Consider the following 18,647-nt stretch of genomic DNA (forward strand, 5'->3'; position numbering starts at 1 on the left):
CAATTTCACCGTCTTACTGTCCAGTAAGAACAATATGGCCTAAAAGTATTTATCACTATATCACATTTGTACTACTTACCAGCAGTAAATAACAAAAACTTCCAATGATGATAATTAAATGAACACAACCTGGACTCTGATAAGCAGTATATTTAGATAAATAGACACGGAGAGATCATTTATTCATTTAAGTTCATTTAAAGTTTAGCCAAAATGTGCATCTGCTCATTTTGGGATGATGAGCTTCCTAGCTACTGTAGCTGGCAGTAGTGACAGTGTTTGCTGAAACATGAAAAGACTAAAAAGCCTCACAATCCACTGTCAAAACATCACCCACCTATGAACGATAAGTGGGTGATGTTTCCCGACAGCCTGCGATCAGATGCAAAACCATTTCGGAACTAACGTTACTGCCTATGGTATGCAAGAGAAAATAAGACGTTTGTAAATCAAATCTAAGATTTTTCTTAAAATGACATTTTTAAGACCCACAGATACCCTTCTAATTTTATGTGAAATACATTTTCTCACAACAGGAGCAAACATTATTATAATATCCATTATTCCTTATTCGTATTAAGCTGACTTTCTCTTCTTCCTCGTTTTAGCCCTAAAAATAAACTGTGTTGCTGTATTTATGAAGCTCAATTGCAAAGGTTAACGTTCCCTCCGAGGCATCTTCCTCCTCCTCCGTACCCCTTTTCCTATATTGCCTCGACCGATTTCTAGCTTTAATCCTCTATCTCACAATCTCTTCCTCTTCCTCTCATTTTTTTCTGTCCCCCTCTCTCGCTCTTCCAGGCAGTGTTGCTCAGGAGAACAGAGCAGGGGGGGGTATAAATTGTCGTCAGGATCCACGGGCTAAGCAACGAGTTCATCAATTCCCATTTGTGGGAGGCATTTCTATTTAGGCCCCTAATATATCAATTTAATGATTTTTTTTTTGCTGCTGCTGCTCACCAGCCCCACCCACCCCCATCCCCACCCCCCGTGAACACTCATCCACCACCTCGCCCTCCCACTCTTGCTTCATTCTAAATGTAGAATTTAAAATGTGCTGTCTTGTGCTCAAGACGCACAGAGGAGCCATTTAACATGTACAGGCTTCTATTATAAGTCAGAGACGCTAGGGATGGATACCAGTGGGAGGCAGAGGGACAGAGGTTGTGGTCAGGACCGATTGAGCGTGTGCATGATGGGTAAAGAGGACGAAAACACGAAGAAGAAAAAACAGAGGAAAAAAAAAAAAATAGAAGCTGATGACTGACAATTTGCAGCTAATCAGGAAATAGACTGTGCGCTAAACCCCGCCTCCTGAATGGTGATCGTCCAATCATGGCTTAGTAATCGTCACCATGCAGGCAGGTCTGTCAAGCTTTGGCCAGATCCAACCAGAGTAACACTCAACACCACATTTCAAGAAACTACGTTCTGAAATCAGGCAGAGGCCGAGCTCTTCTTGCAAGCTCTCATTAATTCAGTGCTTAATTAATTCAGACAGACGGACATCTGGAGAAATCAGCCTGAACTTTGCTCAATATATACTTAGCCTGAGTCTAACCACTGCACTGCACATTTGAGTAAAGAGATAAAATGAACAAATCACATTGAGAGTATGGTAAAAAGCATTTCGTTTTCTGAAAGATTCTTTAAAGTGTCCATCAGCTAGCATGAAGTTCATAGAGGTACTGAGCTCAGGGAAGATTTTGCTCTTTTTAAGATGCAGATGAGCCGGCGACCCTCACCGACAGCCAGCGAGACAGACAATCTCCCTGAGGTTACAACTCAGGTATGAAAGTGGAGTCAAAAAAAGAAAAAAAATCTTTTAACAAAATCAAATAATTAAGGATGGAGTATAAGCTTAATTAGAAAGTTGCATTAGAGCATCACCCTGTAACCAGGGTGATGCAGGAGGAAATATGTGCGTATGTACTTAATCTATAAATTCCTGAAGGCTTCCACAAGTATAACAGCTAAATGTACCATTAAGAATTATGAATTTACAGTGATTGTTTTCGACACAATCATTGCACAAATATGTTGCATTTCACTCAAGAGCTGAAACAACTAATCGATTAGAAATGTGATCAGCAACAATGTCGATAATCAAGCGATTGTTTCAAGTCATTTTCTACACGGTTCTCTTTTCGATATTCATTATTATAGCAGCAAACATCCATTAGCCATGTAAAGATATAGTGGAGTCATTTCTACCTGAGCAGAGAACGAAATCACTCTCCCTCTGTGCGTGTTATAATTGGATTTTCTCCTCGCTTTGTTTACATAGCTAGACCGGCCATGTGCACCTTTTATTACATGTTCGTGGCCGTGAGCTCGCCCCACTGGCTCGCTCACGGCCGCCGTTCGCCCCACTGGCTCGCTCACGGCAGCCGCTCGCCCCACTGGCTCGCTCACGGCCGCCGCTCTGCTCTGCTGGCATTACAGCAGCTATAGCCGATAACGCCGCCCTGACCGATGAGTTGTCGAGGAAGCGTAGCATCCACCCTCCGCTTCCCCCTCAGGTAAACACCGCTAGCTCTGTCAGCACTGTTAGTGTTATTAGCACCGTTAGCTGCTAGCCGCCATAGTGTGGAGGCAAACATCTGGACCATGTGATTAATTGAAATAAAAAAAGCAGATTAATGGATAAAGAAAATGATCATTAGTTGCTCGATTCTACTGCAAAAATAACCTGTGACATACTGTAAATTACTGCCACATAGTTGTCCTGTATTAGATATGACTCTTGTACTCCTCATATAAGGAATGTAGCCTCTAAAGTAGTGTGTGTGCGTTTGTGCCAGGCTCCGTGCACATGTGTGTTTGTGCGTCTTCACCTTTCTCGCGGCTACTCATTCATCTCAGTTTGACAGTCCCATTACCAGAGGCAGCTACTGTGGCTCAGAAAAGAGCACTGGGGGCACCATGGGTAATACCACTTAGCAGAGCCATCATGCTGACGCTTGCTTTAGCTCCACGTTCTGCCTTTAAAATTAGCATTATGCTAATGTGTTCTATAAAACACCAGTCCTGTGTGGATCATATTAAAATGCGTTGGAAGAGGATTTTAACCTATTTAGAGAAAAATAAAGAAAAATCGATGCCCAGTAATACCCAGCTGTCCTGCAGAGACAAACGGCTTGACGTGGTCATGCAGAATCGTGGCTGTAATCGTTTTGGGAGTGCAACTGCTGTCAGTCTCGTCTTGAAGTATTTGGGAGCGCTTGACGCTCATAGCTGCCAATTCCCTGTCACTTAGCACCAAGCTAGCTATCAGCTGTCTCAGAAAACAGCTTACCAGTAGCATTTGCCGTTGTTCTCCAGTAGTTTCTCCACCATGTGCTCCACTCGAACAAACCAGCTGGGGACGGCTTTGTAGATCAGAGGCGTGTCAGACCTGAAAGTATATAAACACATTAGATAAAACATAGAGCTCCAAAATAAAATGCATTCATAAGACAAATCATAATTCATGAAGCAAGCCATTTGCCTTCAGGTTGGACAGTGACTTTTAGGTTTGTTGTTATTTACGGTTCTATTTTGTTCTGCTGTGTTGACCACTAGATAGAAACTGTGTTGGTTCAGTGAATAACAGGTGGCAGTGTTTTACAGCCACACTAGCAGCATGGTCATTGGTCAATATTGGTCGTTCAGAGAAATAGAGAGAACAAATCATAATGACTTTGGTGATCCCCCTCACTTTTGATCTAGCGCCATTATCAGGTCAAAGTCTAAATGTGTCCACTAGTTTGATTTTATCACCAAATATCTCCAGAAACCACGGCATTCCTATCAGTCTCAGTCAACTTCACAGAGCCACCAGCATGGCTGTGGACTCCATCTTAAGAAAAAATTTTAAATCCATCTTGAGAAAAAGCTGCTCTTTCTCAACCACAGAAACAGTGGAAGGTATGCGCCAAGTGAAATTGAGTTGAAGTAAGTACAATTAAATGGGAAATCTAAACCACACTATTTAGTATCATAATTCTAATACCTTGTTCGACCTGCTGCCGGTTTGTTTTAATAGTGTTCCACTTTTTCATCTCTACAACCAATTTGTGATTTACGGTATATTCTTTTGAAGTTTTGTCAAAAGCATAGCTCCCTCCACTTTGCTGAGTTCTACCTTGCAGGTGCTGAGTGGTTAATAACACAACTGTTTCATCTCTACGAGCCTGTGTCTCCTCGTGGCTTAAAGAGCACATCTCTGCTATTTACTGGGTTAATTAATCCTGCTCAGGTCAGCCTGCAGCTGCACCTAGTGAGACGGGGATTTAGTTTGCTTAAAAAGTTAGTGTGTATGAGTGGGTCTGCGTGTGATAATGTGGGAACTTGAGGTTGTGTGTGTGTGTGTGTGTGTGTGTGTGTGTGTGTGTGTGTGTGTGTGTGTGTGTGTGTGTGTGTGTGTGACCATGCTGACATTAGCTTTGTGAATTGATTCTGTGCAGAGACCACAAAACCTCTAATGCTCCTGAGGGAGGCATGAGTATAGGGAAGAACCACAAACTTTTTTTAACTAAACACTGAACTGTACATTATGTCTTCTAACACTAAATAAGGCTGCCTGTATTGAAGTAGAAAATACAATATTTAATTTGTAGAGGCCTAACAGCAGGTGTGGTCACTCTATAATCGTTGCTTGAATGGTCCCCAGTGGACGAGTGACGCCGTTACGTTAGTCTAAGTGAGTTGTAAGGCGCCGCTCTAACGAGGCACAGCGGTAACATTAGTTTTACAGTTTGTCTCACCTCCAGCAGAAGGGGTAGTTATGTTTATAACTACTGGCGTTGACGAGGCGACCCTTCTCCTTCAGCCACTTGATGATATGTTTGTCGGCATCCTATAAAAGATAAGAAAAAAAAAACATTTTAAAATATTGAATTTAAAAGCAGTGTTTGACCGTTTTCTTAGGTTAGAGTTTCCATGTGGTTTGGTCAGACGGGTGCAGCGTGTCACCTGGAACTACACCCAACTGTGACGTCATAGTGTACTGACACACCCTGGAATACACCTGTACATCATTGCTGAAAGGTGAGAAGTTAAGGCACTGGAGGCTGATTTATGAATTTATGATATTTGCTACCCAAGCTTGTTAAATTAAGCATCTCACTATTGTTCTCCTCTTTTTCTATTCATGGAAGTACCGTCAAGCTGTCTCTTATTTACAAATACAATTTGTCTTTTTTCTTTATGTCCATTGCTCAAAATATTTTTCACATATTAACATATTTAGTATACATGTCAGCAGTATTTAAAACCCCAATGAAAAAAAAACAAGTGGATGACGGCACACCATTTTAATGGACCTCAGAATTAAAAACACGCAACAATATTGATCTTAAATAATTAAAATCGTCTTAAACATTTGTCCTTTACATATTATTCCACCAACCTCTTCATATTAAGAAAAGCTTGTGTAATCATAAACTGCAGTAGCACAAAAACAGTGGAACATAGTAGTTACTAGTATTAGTTATAATACTACTACCATTATGCATGATATATCGTAAATCTTGTATTGTAGCGATTGGAACATTTTGAGTAGGTCTGCTATCTATTTCTTGTATTTTAGAGAGGCGCAAAGTGAAACCATACCATGGTCCCACTACTGGGCACCACTGGCAGCTTGTTGCTCTGGCTAGAGTTAAGGGTTAATTCCTTTATCACTAGGTTAACATTTTCTCCACCTCTGGTTCCATGAATGCACCACGGCTTTAAGTTTTCCTTTACGCAACACCGAGGTAAAGTCACAGTCAAAGTCACATCTGCTCATTCAGGTATGATAAACACCACAGAAATAGTCTGTTTTGTCATACAGCTCTTCTTTTTTTTTTTTTTTTTTTTATGGCAAACAATCTAATATGCAATCAGCCTTGTGCCTCATCACGCACCATTTCATCTCCCTCTAACCAAGCTCACTGTGCAATTCACAGGAAGCTCATAAATACGACTTCTCAGCGAGGTGTTTGGCAGACTGTTGGTCGTGACCTCTTTGTAGAGAGAGGGGGTTTCAAATCTTCTCAGCCAGGAGTACATTTTGTTGTGCCCTGACCCGGGCTCATTAAAACATGAAAGAACACCTGTGATGTGGAGATTCATTGGAACTTCGCCTGCAACCAATTGAGAGAATTTCACCACCTGGCCAATTTAGTATCAACAAGAGTTACTAGATATATTTACTGGATTACTGACATATCTTTTGTGACAAAGCAGAATAACACAGCAGAGTTTCTGGTTCCTTAACACTGAGTTGCTCTTGTTTAATAATGTTTAATAACCCATGCTAACCTAGCAAACCCAGCATAGCTAAAGTTGAAATCGCAGAGACATTTTATTCTTTTGGTACGTTCAGTTTTTAGAAATTATTTACAGGATAAAGCAAAAAATCTAGAATAATTTGACTGGGCCTGACTCAGTAAAAACAGATTTCATGTATTTTTAGGTTAAAATGATGTTAAGAAAAGGCAAAGAGACAGAGAAATAAAGTTATTACAGAAAGACGAAGTAGAACAGTAACAAAAGACACACACACACACACACACACACACACACACACACACACACACACACACACACACACACACACACACACACAAGAAAGGGGGAAACAAGATCAATGCATTATTTTGAATGCACTCACTTCAATCTTTATTATGTAACAGTTGGTCAACATTAGTGGCAATAGTCAATAATTGAGTCTTGTCAAAACATGAAATAATCAGTGGGGACCAGTAAAGACTGACGACATCTGTTCTGCTTTGTTTGGGTTGAGACGTGAAACATCACTGCAGGACAAAAGGTGTCTTTGTAAAAGGAGGTGGAACCCTAAAGTTTGATCAAGAGAAGCAGTGAGCAGATGTAGCAAAGGGAAGTGGCAGAAGTGGTGAGAGCAGTAGAACAGTGGGGTTGATTTGGGAGGGAAAAGGGAAGGTGAATTAAACAACGGTGTTGTAGGAAAAAGAGTAAAAGGGGAAAAAAAAGAACTATGGAGACCTGAGGGCCATATAACAGGATCCAGGGGGACGCTGGAGGCAGCAGGGAAATATGTCAAATTTCACGTCCGAAGGACTGGAAGGAATTGGGAGGGAAGTAGACATTGTAAGCAGAGATGAAAGGATAATGGGGTCGGGATATGGCCAGGATAGTAAAATGGTAAGAAGGGCTGGGTAGCAAATCTCAATAGTGTCCAAAAAAATCCAAAATCAAGTACAGAAAGCTGGATTCATCAGACAAGTAATCTTATTTACTTGTTGACACAACACTTCCAGCTTTTGATTTTTTTGATTTTTTTTTTTTGTGGAAAGGCTAGAGTACAACAATTTTTTTGTTGAATCAATATTTTGCCAATTTTAGAATATTCTATTTGGACAAAGTTCTTGTCAAAGAACACAAAGAACATGTGTTTAGACAGCATTTTCTATTCAATATTACTGTCCTTGTTTGTTAAATGAAAATAAATGTTTTTGAAGTAAAAACATATCTCCGAAGTAAGGTTTCAAGAAAAGTGTCATTTTGGCATCTGTACTGGGACTCAAATCGGCTCCGGTATCGAAACGTTTCAAGCCACGCCCAGCCCTTGGAGTAAGGAGGGTAAAGTAGGGGGAAAAAAGGGAAGATTGGGAAGTATGAGCTGATCTCTCCATTCCACGATGCTCTGCCGCTCTTCTCTGTCGCTCTTCTCTGTCGCTCTTCTCTGTCGCTGCTTTAGACGGTTTTGTCAATTCCAAGCCTATGCTCCTCCCCTTCCAGCAGCTTCCTGTAGGTGGCGATCTCTGCATCCAGCTTGAGCTTAATGTGCAGCAGTTCCTGGTAGTCTTGGAGATACTTTGTCATCTCTAGTTTGGTTTCGCAGAGCTGGGCCTCCAGCTGAGCAATGATACTCTCGAGGCCCTCCACCTTATCCAAGTGGGACATTTCCATGTCCTCCAGCTGCTGCTCCAGGGCTGCGTTGCGAGCCTTCATACCATCAATCTGGTTCTGCAGCTCCGTCACTTGGTTGTGGAAGGTCGTGATCTCGTCTTTCATGGTCTTCATTTGCTCCTCGTTTTTGCCGGCATGCTCCTTGAGGGTGTCAAACTTGCTCTTGTACCATTTCTCAGCTTCCTGGACGTTGCGGGCAGCGACGGATTCTATCTCTGCGCGCATGTTGCGCAGATAAGCGGCCAGGTCAGGCCGATCGCCATCCAGCTCGGCGGAGATCTTCGAGTCCTCGATCTGCTTCATGAGGTCGGCCACTTCTTCATCATGCAGCTTCTTGAGGAACTCTATCTCGGCTACCAGTTGCTCTATGCGCCTCTCCAGCTCAGCCTTCTGCAGTGTGGCATTGTCAACATCCTGACGAAACTCCCTCAGGATCATCTCTGCCTCTTCCTTGAGCGCCAGCTCCTCCTCCAGCTTTAGTCTCCACACTTCGACCTCTTCTTCAATGTAGCCTCGCTCGATATCAGCTGCTCCCTTCTCATTGGTCAGCGCCTCGATCAGCTCCCGCACCTCTTTAAACTTGAGCTCATATTCCTCTCCGATGCCCGTGGGGCCTCCCTTGTAGCGGCTCTGCAGTGCAGCCAGCTCGGCTTGAAGAGCGGCATTTCTCTGCTCCAGTGCCTGGACCTTCGAGATGTATCCCGCGAACTTGACGTTGAGTTCCTGCATCTCCTCTTTCTCGTTGGCATGTTGCGGATGCATCTCTGTGCCCAACTCGACGGCAGTGCTGCGATAACCGGCGCGTCCGCGGTTGTCATACGAGGATCCACGGCACCGGGAAGGCGACGGGCTCTGAACCCTTACTCTGCCGCTGGAGCCGCTAACCTGCAGGCTCTTCTGGGTGTACGATGCAGCCCTCATGGTTTGTACAAATACTGGGTTTGGTTTTTTTTCAGTTTACAGAGGAACAGCTGCTCTCTCTCGGCTTCTCTTTGTGTAGCTCACGTCGCGACTGACGCTCCCTCAGATCACCTCTGAGTTTTTATGCGGCAATAAAGAATGTGTCGGACAGCCATGAAACTCACGCTTGGTTTTAACATATTTCAAAAGTGGATTATGACAGTCTTTCAGTGAACTGCGGCTGCATGCTCTTTATTAGCTAACGCTGTACTGTTACTGGCCAGGCGGGTCAAGTCCACTCCCTGGCCTTTACACCAGGATGTGAAATAGTGAAGAGATCATGTAAGACTGCTATTTTTCACTCACTATCCACTTAGGATGGTAATGAAGTTGGGTGCGACAGGGAAGGCACCGAGTGCACTGGTAAACAGTGACAATGTGCTTAGGCAGCAGGTCTTCCTACACAACTTTGTGAAGCTGCCCTGACGCCGATTCCCTTAACTCGCTCCGCATCAACGAACAAGTCATGCGCCTAAAGAATCATTTTAAATTACATTTGGAAAACATGATGAATATTTCATATTCTCATCTCAGTTACCACCCAACATAATTAGAAAGAGCAAAAAGAAAGGGCACATTTCAGTGCAACTGTTCAGAACGAAAGAGGATAGAAAGACATCCCCCCGCCCCCCCCCCCCCCCCCCCTGACATATAAACGGAGAGGCACAGGAGAGCGTGTGCCCAGAAAGCATTAAATTAAATAATAAATTAAATCCGCTATCAATATCGTTGAGGGTTTTATCACACGTGTCAAACCGGGGGGCGGAAGCCTGAAATGTCTGCTCACCTAGTCTACATGTAAATGTCTGAAGTGTCACTCACTTTGACATACTGTCCCGCAAAGTCAGTGACCTCTGAAGTGAAGCAGCCCGAGGCGTCCACGGGGCAGATAGGAGCCTGGTCCCGCTGGATGATCTTGTATTCGGTGCAGACCCTGTGATCGTCCTACAGGGAGAACAACACACAGATCAGAGGGTTTAGTGAGCCGTTGTGTTTGTATTATCCAATTCCATATTCATGTAATTCACTGCAAAAGAAGTAACGAGGTAGGACATAATTGGTCGATTAATCCATCGACGGAAAATGTATTCGCAATCATTTTGATAATCTATCAATCCTTTTTGTCTTTACAAACATTCCCACAAAGAATCAGGATTTCTTAGTCGTCTGTGATCGTAAAACCAGTTTGCTATACAAAACAAGCAGTTGAATACGTCAGCTTAAGAGGGTCATTTTTCACTATTTTCTGACATTTAAATTAATGATTAACAATTAATCGAGAAAATAATCATCAGAACAATCGATAATACAAATAATTGTTAGAAGCCATTTACTGTAGCCTTTTACAACATTTTGAAAATGTGTTCTGAAGTAATTAAGTAAGATGATCTCGATACAGTGACCCATGTAATTCAAGCTAATGTTATTTGTTTCAATGATGTTCTCCTAAAGGGTCAAACTGTTTATGAAAGTAAGTAATTATCTAACCCCTTCGGCAGCCAGTTTCACTAGTTCAAAGATATGTTATGACTCCATATCAAATTCCATGTTGAGCTGGATACTTTTTGCAGTGTTGAAAGAAGCCCTACCGGCATGTGACAGCTATGCATGAAAGATCGGAGCACTGTCCAGCTGTAAATGTATTTTGTATTCAAACACCTTGTCAAGATCCAAGATGGATGGCTCACAGGGTCACATCCAGTCATAACAACATAAAATCTGAAACGTGTACTTTGGCAGCGCATTCCTTCTCACTGCATTCCTTCAGAGGAAATGCATTTGTGTTTCAGATCTTCAGCAACCAATCAACGTGAACGTGATCCCTAAATAACAGAAGTGTTACCAAATAAAAGAATATTTAAATGCAAGTGTGAATGGGATGTGATGGGTTTACATAGGGACACACTGCAGTGAAATAAGCAGAAGTCTGTATCCACAGCTGGCTGCAGCCGTGAGGGCATCCATCGGCCCCTGACGAGGTCGTCTAACCCATCAGAAATGACTCAATACCTCTAATGGCACTGCAACCGTGGCCTCTACACTGTAGGAATACACTGATACCGTAGCATTCAATACAAATATTTCATAAAACTCTCTAAAGGCATACACATCAATGTGAAGTGGGTACGCAAAGAAACAGGGTATCCATGAGAGGTTGAAAGTATTTTAACTTGTCGGATGTGAGACACAGTGCTCTACATTTTATATAGAACAAAAACATAATAATTAATGATAATCATAAATGATTTCCCAAACAGGGTCATAGATTTCAAGACCAGTGGGTCCTGAATAGTCTTGATGAAATGTGTGAAATCAAGTAAACCACCCAAAAGAATTATATAAATATAATATAAAAATGATTTCATCTGTTGGTGTCAAGAACAGATGTTGTTTAGGGTGAAGTTCAGTCCTCTTAAGTGATGTTTCAACTAATGCCTGCATGCGTTGACTCCAGTATGCATGAAAAAGACACTCAGCTATAGACGACATGTTGACCATAAAAAGAACACAACCCTCCTGCAGGACTGGATTAACAAGCTTACTCAAAGCAATGTTTCAGAAGTACATTTCTCAACTTTATTCTAAGTCCCTCAAGGAGGTGAAGTCCATTATAATTATAAAAGGAGGAGGTGAACCTGACAAGAGGCAGGCGGAGGCCCGTCCAGTGACAAATGATGAACGGCAAATATAATCACCACAGTAAGGCTGGGCGATATGGCCAAAGCCTTTCCATTCAGATATAGGTAGTATCATATTTATGATAACAATAGATATCAAAATATAGAGATATGAGTTATTCAATGAATAAATAAATAGTCTACATGAAATAACCACAAGGTAAAGCCTCATTTTGCATACTCCTGTATGAATTAAATGCTTGACAAATGAAAAATGGGGAATATTTTCTCACATTTTCTGAGAAATGTGAGTTAGTCTGTGCTTGCCATTATCAATTTAGACAAAGTAATTGTGTATCACGATATATGAGTTCCTCACAGTATGGTTGCATTGAAACACGCTTGATGTATATCTAACACTCACACTAAAAAGCCTTGGTTGGCATGGGTCTTTATTGAGTGGTGACTAAATGGCTTATGCCTAAGAGAGTATACGGAAAAATGTATCATAATATATTTTTAAATATTTCCCCACTTCTGTTAGCGATTTTCATATCATGCTATCATATGCTTGTGTACTTTAACAGTAATTAAATAGAAAATACTGAACAACTACTAGTCTGTGCTTCAGAAATGTGCCGTTTTCTGTTTGAAATCATTTTAACTTAAATTCTTTTGGGTTTCTTTGGTCACAAAGAGAATAGCGATGGTCAGTTTACATTTACTAAATCAAAAGACGAATCTCTTGGTAAAAAAAAAAAAAAAATGCACAAGCAGGAAATCAGTAAAAGACCACACTCACAGCTCCAAAGTAAGGCGCCTGGTGGACCACTCCTGTGCCCTCTTCCTCCTTGACGTAGTTATCCATCACCACCTGGAAGGCTCCTGTCTCCTCACACTGAAGTGAAGCGAGGATGAGGAGAATTAGATGAAAGAGGGCGAGCGGTGAACAAGCAAAAGAAATAGAGCCACAGATAGAGATGTTGATAAAAAGAGAGAGATTAAGAGACAGATTTAGAGAACATAAACGGAGTTGCCAATTTGTGGTGAGACAGGTAATTAAAGTGAGACATGGGTCTGTCTTGGGTTTGTGGCAAACAATACATAAACCTGTGGACCAAGAACACAGACGACTGACCTGGGCAAAGTACTGGAACAGAGGCTTGTATTTTTTCCCTTTCAGCGTCTTGCCAGGAAATCTAAAAACACAAAAACACATTCAAAGTTCGATTCATCCTAATTTAATTATCAGTATCGTGTGTCCAGCTGTGGCTACCTCTCTCAAAGAGGATGCTAGAGTTACAAATCTGTTAAATATGGCATAAGATGCTCTGTTTTGTGAAGATGAACATACAAGCAACAAGTATGAGGTCTCTATCAATCAAAAACAAAAATGGAGTTTTGAGGGTTTAAGTATTTTTAATACTACAATTGACATGGCATTTCTAAATTCTATATTAGACTACTTTTAATAAAGATGAATTATAGTCATAATCATTTAATGTTGTAATAAATTGACCGATGTAAAATACAGGATTTACATAATTTCATATTTTTGTTGTTGTTGTTGAAGCTCTGATTTCACGTGTCCTCCACTTAAAAACACGTATGATACAAGGTTACCCAAAGCCAATCAAAACAGCTTCAATGTACCATAGAATATAAAAAAAAACATGTTTTTATAAGATATGTTATGATTCTTACTTGAGCATTCCCATAATTATATTTGTTAACGACAGAAACTGACATCTTAATTTAAGGTTTGAATTTGTGTTGGCAGCTGAGTCAGCATGATACGCTGTTTTTTTAATCATCATACAAATAAATCTCTGCTTCTGTGTGAGGAGACTTCAAAGAAGAGGCTCGCGCCTTTTAAAGACATCAGCATGCCTTCTTTATTGCCAGTTAATTTGTCCAATGTATGGGGTGAGTGGGTATAAATCATGCCTGGAAATGTGCTCCATCAGCTTGCAGTGTATTCTGCATCCTCTATTCATTCAGGTGTTTTCTATATTTCACTTTGCAGAGTGTTTTCCCTGCTCTATTCACCCTGTTCTCCAGAATCGTAGTACCTTAGAATGAGCAGTTTATATCTACATATGGAGCGGTTCATTTACACGGAGCCGGCCGCAATGTTTCTACAGCAGCCCAGAGGGGACAAACCAAACACTGGCTCTAGATAGGGGGTTGGAAGTTTCAGTTGGTTGCGATCTACAACCTCACCGTCGGAGGCCTACATGAATCCTACACACTGCACCTTTAACGCGGTTATAAACCAAGAGGAAACCTTTCACAGTGACCGTGAAGTTTACGACGCTCACTGAAAGACCGTAGTTAGGTTTGAATTCTCTCAACTTATCGAGTTTGCAAGTTTAACAAGTAATAACTGATGTAAACACCTAATGGAAAAACACCAACTCTGAGGTGAGGACATAAACACTTAACACTGTAACAGGGGTCAGTCATATTGTCAGCTATAACAGCTGACAGCCAGTGTGATTTTAAATGACATGAGACATCAGTCACAAACAATGTACTGATAAAAATCAACAGCAGTCTTAAGTCGATACTACAGTAGATATTACGATTAGGGTTGACGGTAATGCAATAGGACTAAACTGTGCTGTGCAATACTTTCATGTCATTTTGGGGAAATCATTTCCTCAGTGGCTGAACAAAGGACCGTTGTACTTAACACCTGCCAGCTGAATTATCTACATATAAAAAGGAGCAGAAGCAGAAGAAGCTTCTTTAATGTGACGCACTTCTAAGTTAAACAGAATATGGGGTTTGAATCATTTGAATCAAATCCTCAAAATTGGATTGGATCGATCAAAAATTGTAGCCGGTATTTAATAGTATGAGTCGTTTCCACTCTTGATGTGGTTTTTTTTGGGTGGCTATAGGGTCTCGTGTACTTACTTGTCTAGGACAGTGTACTCGCTCTCGGACTTAAACAGAGCTCCCAGCCTGGCCTCCATCAGGATGTAGGTCTTCTCTGCGGCGTTATCTGAGAGATGAACAGAAAAACACACGTGTGAATGCATTCGTTGAGTTTTCACACGTTGCTGCCAGGCCCGTGGGTTGAATCAAATCATCCCGAAGCTCCGCATATTAAACCCTGTGCTGCTGTTACACGGAGACAAGAACGCATCTCATTTCAGGACACAACCAGTAAAACATGAAGACAAATTAAAGAGCGCTGACATGACATTAAGATAATGAAAATCTTCCCTTTTAATGCTTTGAATAACGAATTCCAATTTACCGCAAATCTCTGAAATGTGTCAATTTATAATCTGCAAAATAATGTAATAGAGCCTGACTGAACTAAGCTTTAATTTGAAGATCACTTTTATTTTATCTAATATTATTTGTTTTTATGTTTTGATAATTCAATTTTCAATATATGTATTTAACTTCTCAACTTTCTCGTGTTCCACGTGTTCTTGAAGGTTTTAACAGCCTTGTCCTTCATATAATCATTATTCCATAAAGCATTTACAAGAGAAAGTAGGTAAAACAATAAGAGTAAAGAATAGATATTCACAGAAGTGAGGCCAGAGAGCGAAAGAGAAAGATGACAATATTTGTTGAACAGCACAAAAAGAAAGCTACAATGGAAAGCAAAGAGGTTTACCAGAGCTCTGATGTTATGTAACAGAAAGGCAACAACAACAACAACAACAACAACAACAACCGAAAGCACGATCCATCTGCAACATGTATGACGTAGTCCAACCAGGTCAAAATGAAGCAAGACCTCATCACATGACAACAACGTTAACTCAAAAGTCTCAGCAGATGTTCCATTTGTATCTTGTGTACACACCTCACAGTAGATGAAATGAGGTGGGAATGAAGATATTGATAGAAGTCATGAAAAATTATATTTTTCAGGGTTGGGGGTGCTTTGGTCATTTTTTTTTAAGTCTGCCGTCTAAGTAGAGTGATTTATGTTTATTGAACTGAAATTCATGTACGATAAACAGCAACTTATCAAACAAAGCATCTAACATCCCTTAATGTCAATGCTTCATAATGATACAGCGACACATGAAGTCAAGGTCAGGTCAGGTATCATGTGGCTACAACTAATCAACCAGCAACTTATTGAAAAGTTGCCACCTCAAGCAAGATACCTGCCTGACATTGCTGGAAATCTGGCCAAATGGGGATTTTAGCAACAATAACAGGAGAGATGGAGAACAAGAGGGCGAAGGGGGCAGCATCAATAAAAGATGTTTCTTCCCCTCAGTGGTGTGACAAACGACTGCACAGCTCAGACCTGCTGCTGCTGCTGCTGACAGCCCCTCAACGCAAACAGCAACAAAGGCAGCGAGGGAAGGAGACTCAAAAGGAGACAGAAAATAAGAACAACGAAGGACAAAACAGGTGCATGTGGAGGCAAAGCGAGCGATAAGAAAATGAGGGGAGGGAAAAATTGGATGAAGATGGAGCAAGAGAGAGAGAGAGAGAGAGAGAGAGAGAGAGAGAGAGAGAGAGAGAGAGAGAGAGAGAGAGAGAGAGAGAGAGAGAGAGAGAGAGACTGAGCTGATATAAAAAAAAAACATTCATTGGTATTCTAAGGCTGTCTCCCATGCAGCACCGCACAGGCGGTGCAGTCAGGATGACAGACGGTGCTCCAACACTGCCCCCTGCAGGACCACAGAGGCTATGACCAACTGGTATAAATCTAGGTCACCCTCTAAAAAAACACCAGTGTCTCTCACAGGGAACCAAAAACTACTGCAGGAGGGTAACACAAAAACACCAGCCACCTCTCTGGAGCATTTCTTTATATATTTGAACAAGGACAACACTTTTTTTTTTTAAGTGACCTAATTTGAGGTTCACCCACAATTCTCAGGTCTGACACACACACACACACACACACACACACACACACACACACACACACACACACACACACACACACACACACACACACACACAGAGAGAGAGAAAGAGAAAGAGAGAAAGAGAAAGAGAAAGAGAAAGAGAGAGAGAGAGAAAGAGAAAGAGAGACAAAGAGAAAGAGAAAGAGAGAGAGAGAGAGGAAGAGAGAGAAAGAGAAAGAGAGATCACACTACAGATGAACAAAACTATTGGTATAAATTACACTGATGGGACACTTTGACATGTCACCGCAGAAAAAAGCACATGTGTAAATAGTAAAATGGCCGATGGCTGAATGCCATTTAGCTGCTTTAGTTTCACAGTCCTGTCTGACTGTCATGGCTTACTGGGACACTTGAAATATAACGAAGTCATTGTTAATGGTATGTTAATTAGTACTACTATGACAAGTACAAAAGATATGATAATTAAGATTTTTAAAAACTAAAATAACCGCCCGCGGTTGTTTGCCTCTGATAACAACTTACATCCAGGTCTGTCCAAAATGTCATTCCTTCATAATGTATCTTATTAGACATTTGTGTGAAATAATCATAATTTGCATATGAATTCTTGATTTATGACCATTTATGACAAGTCTGTAACAGGCAAAATATAAAGACAAATTGTAAGGTGGACATAATATTACATATATATGTGGGTGGTCCTGAATCACAAACACTTGCTAAAAGGCACCTTCTTAATATTCTTTGAATGATCTAAAAAGTATATATATATATATATCTTTAATTTAATTTGCAGTTATCGGGTTCTTTGTTTATGGGAATTAAAAGACCTGACAATAGGCAGCAGGTTTCAGGTCAGATCTGGATCACAGATTGTGTCGTTACAAACACATCAATCTGGGGTTTGCGACGTTAAGAAGTCATCCCTTAAAAAAACACTTCCAAGTGCAACGTGCATCTACAGTAGATGATCATTAGCGAATGTAATACACAATATGTAAGCGTCTTTTCATTAAATCTGAGTGGGCCGCTTTACGTGGGCGAGTCGACATGGACTTGGAGGACAGATGATGTTTTTAATGAGCCCACGTGAACATCAGTTATGCCTTAGCATCAAGTTATTGCTCATGAATGTGAAGTGTCTGGTTAGTTGTAGATAAAAACAAAGTTCCAGCACAAAGAGTCCCGTGTTATACAACGAAAACGTCTTATTTCATCAGCTAGCACTTATCCAAAGGCTAGAAACTCCACAGACACATCATGGTGCAGAAATCCCCTCCCCTGGGTGCAAATTTGCCAAGGCAGCACTGCGCCTCTGTTAATTTGTTTTTGTTCGTTCTTTCTGAATTAAATAAAAACAAAAAAACACCCATCAGCTGATACTGTGGTCCAGGACACTAAACCCATGAGGGAAGCAAGATTTTCAGGGAGAAAACATTGGCCTTAGGCTACAGCATTTAAGCAACAGCACTCAACAAAACTATCAATCTCGGTAATTCAAGTAATCAACAACACAAACATGTTTGAGGGCATGATATGCGAGCAGATATTTCTTTCCTTCCCCTTCCAACGACTTGAAGAAAGTACAGACGGCGGCAACAAAATAACGTCTTTCTCTTGACCACAATCTGAAGCATCCTGACCAGTAGTGTTGTCACAATACTGGAATTTCTAACTTCGATGCCATATTTTAAAAAAATATCAATTATCTATACTGTTTTTGATGCTACAGAGGAAATGTTGGAGCATTGATTGCATAACATTTTAGATTTGCATTAAAAGATATATAGGCCTACAGCCAAGCCAGTGTGTCCAACAGGAATTTATGGGACTTACTGTGGTGGGTCGATGCTCACCGCCAAAGACACATCTAAGAGGATGGATCTATGAACTCTTGTAAACAATTTTGTGCTCCAGTAAACAATGTAATCCTAAACATATTGGTTGTATAAATCAAACCCACAGAGCATGGTAAACCAGACGGGCTCCATGTTTCAAGGGGGGTCTGGTGGGAGCCTCCGCCCCGCTCCGCAGGGAGCGAGGGTGCAGCAAGGGCTGAAAAGCTCACCTCACCACCTTTCCTTTCCTTTCCTTTAGCCTCGGAGAACAGGAGCCCAGCGAGGTGTAAGAAAATGTTCGGTTCCTTATGAAACTGTGGCAGGTCTACTTAGACTGTCTAGGTAATTAACCCTCCGAGACCCGTCAAAAGTTTAGATAGCAGACAGCATGGAGTTCTCTACGGGGCTCCTCTAGGTGTCGGTGTCTTAATGTGGTATTTCGGAGG

At 41.2% G+C, this 18,647-nt stretch overlaps 1 protein-coding gene and 1 pseudogene across 1 annotated transcript in view; both read right to left on the reverse strand.

The window, feature by feature from the left end:
* iars1 (isoleucyl-tRNA synthetase 1) overlaps window positions 1-18,647 on the reverse strand; it is a 42,922-nt gene that overhangs the window by 20,281 nt on the left and 3,994 nt on the right. Inside the window, exons 8-13 of the mRNA XM_068712327.1 lie at window positions 14,421-14,508; window positions 12,637-12,697; window positions 12,301-12,396; window positions 9,703-9,825; window positions 4,749-4,840; window positions 3,299-3,397 (exon numbers count right to left, since the gene is read on the reverse strand). Coding sequence (XP_068568428.1) covers window positions 3,299-3,397; window positions 4,749-4,840; window positions 9,703-9,825; window positions 12,301-12,396; window positions 12,637-12,697; window positions 14,421-14,508 — 559 coding nt within the window. The remainder of the gene's footprint in view (window positions 1-3,298; window positions 3,398-4,748; window positions 4,841-9,702; window positions 9,826-12,300; window positions 12,397-12,636; window positions 12,698-14,420; window positions 14,509-18,647) is intronic.
* Window positions 7,625-8,841, reverse strand: LOC137873506 (desmin pseudogene; annotated as a pseudogene).

This window comes from Cebidichthys violaceus, unplaced genomic scaffold (genome assembly GCF_023349555.1).
Source record: "Cebidichthys violaceus isolate CVI_PGR_0920_01 unplaced genomic scaffold, fCebVio1.0.p SCAF_17, whole genome shotgun sequence".
Classification (NCBI taxonomy): domain Eukaryota; kingdom Metazoa; phylum Chordata; class Actinopteri; order Perciformes; family Stichaeidae; genus Cebidichthys; species Cebidichthys violaceus.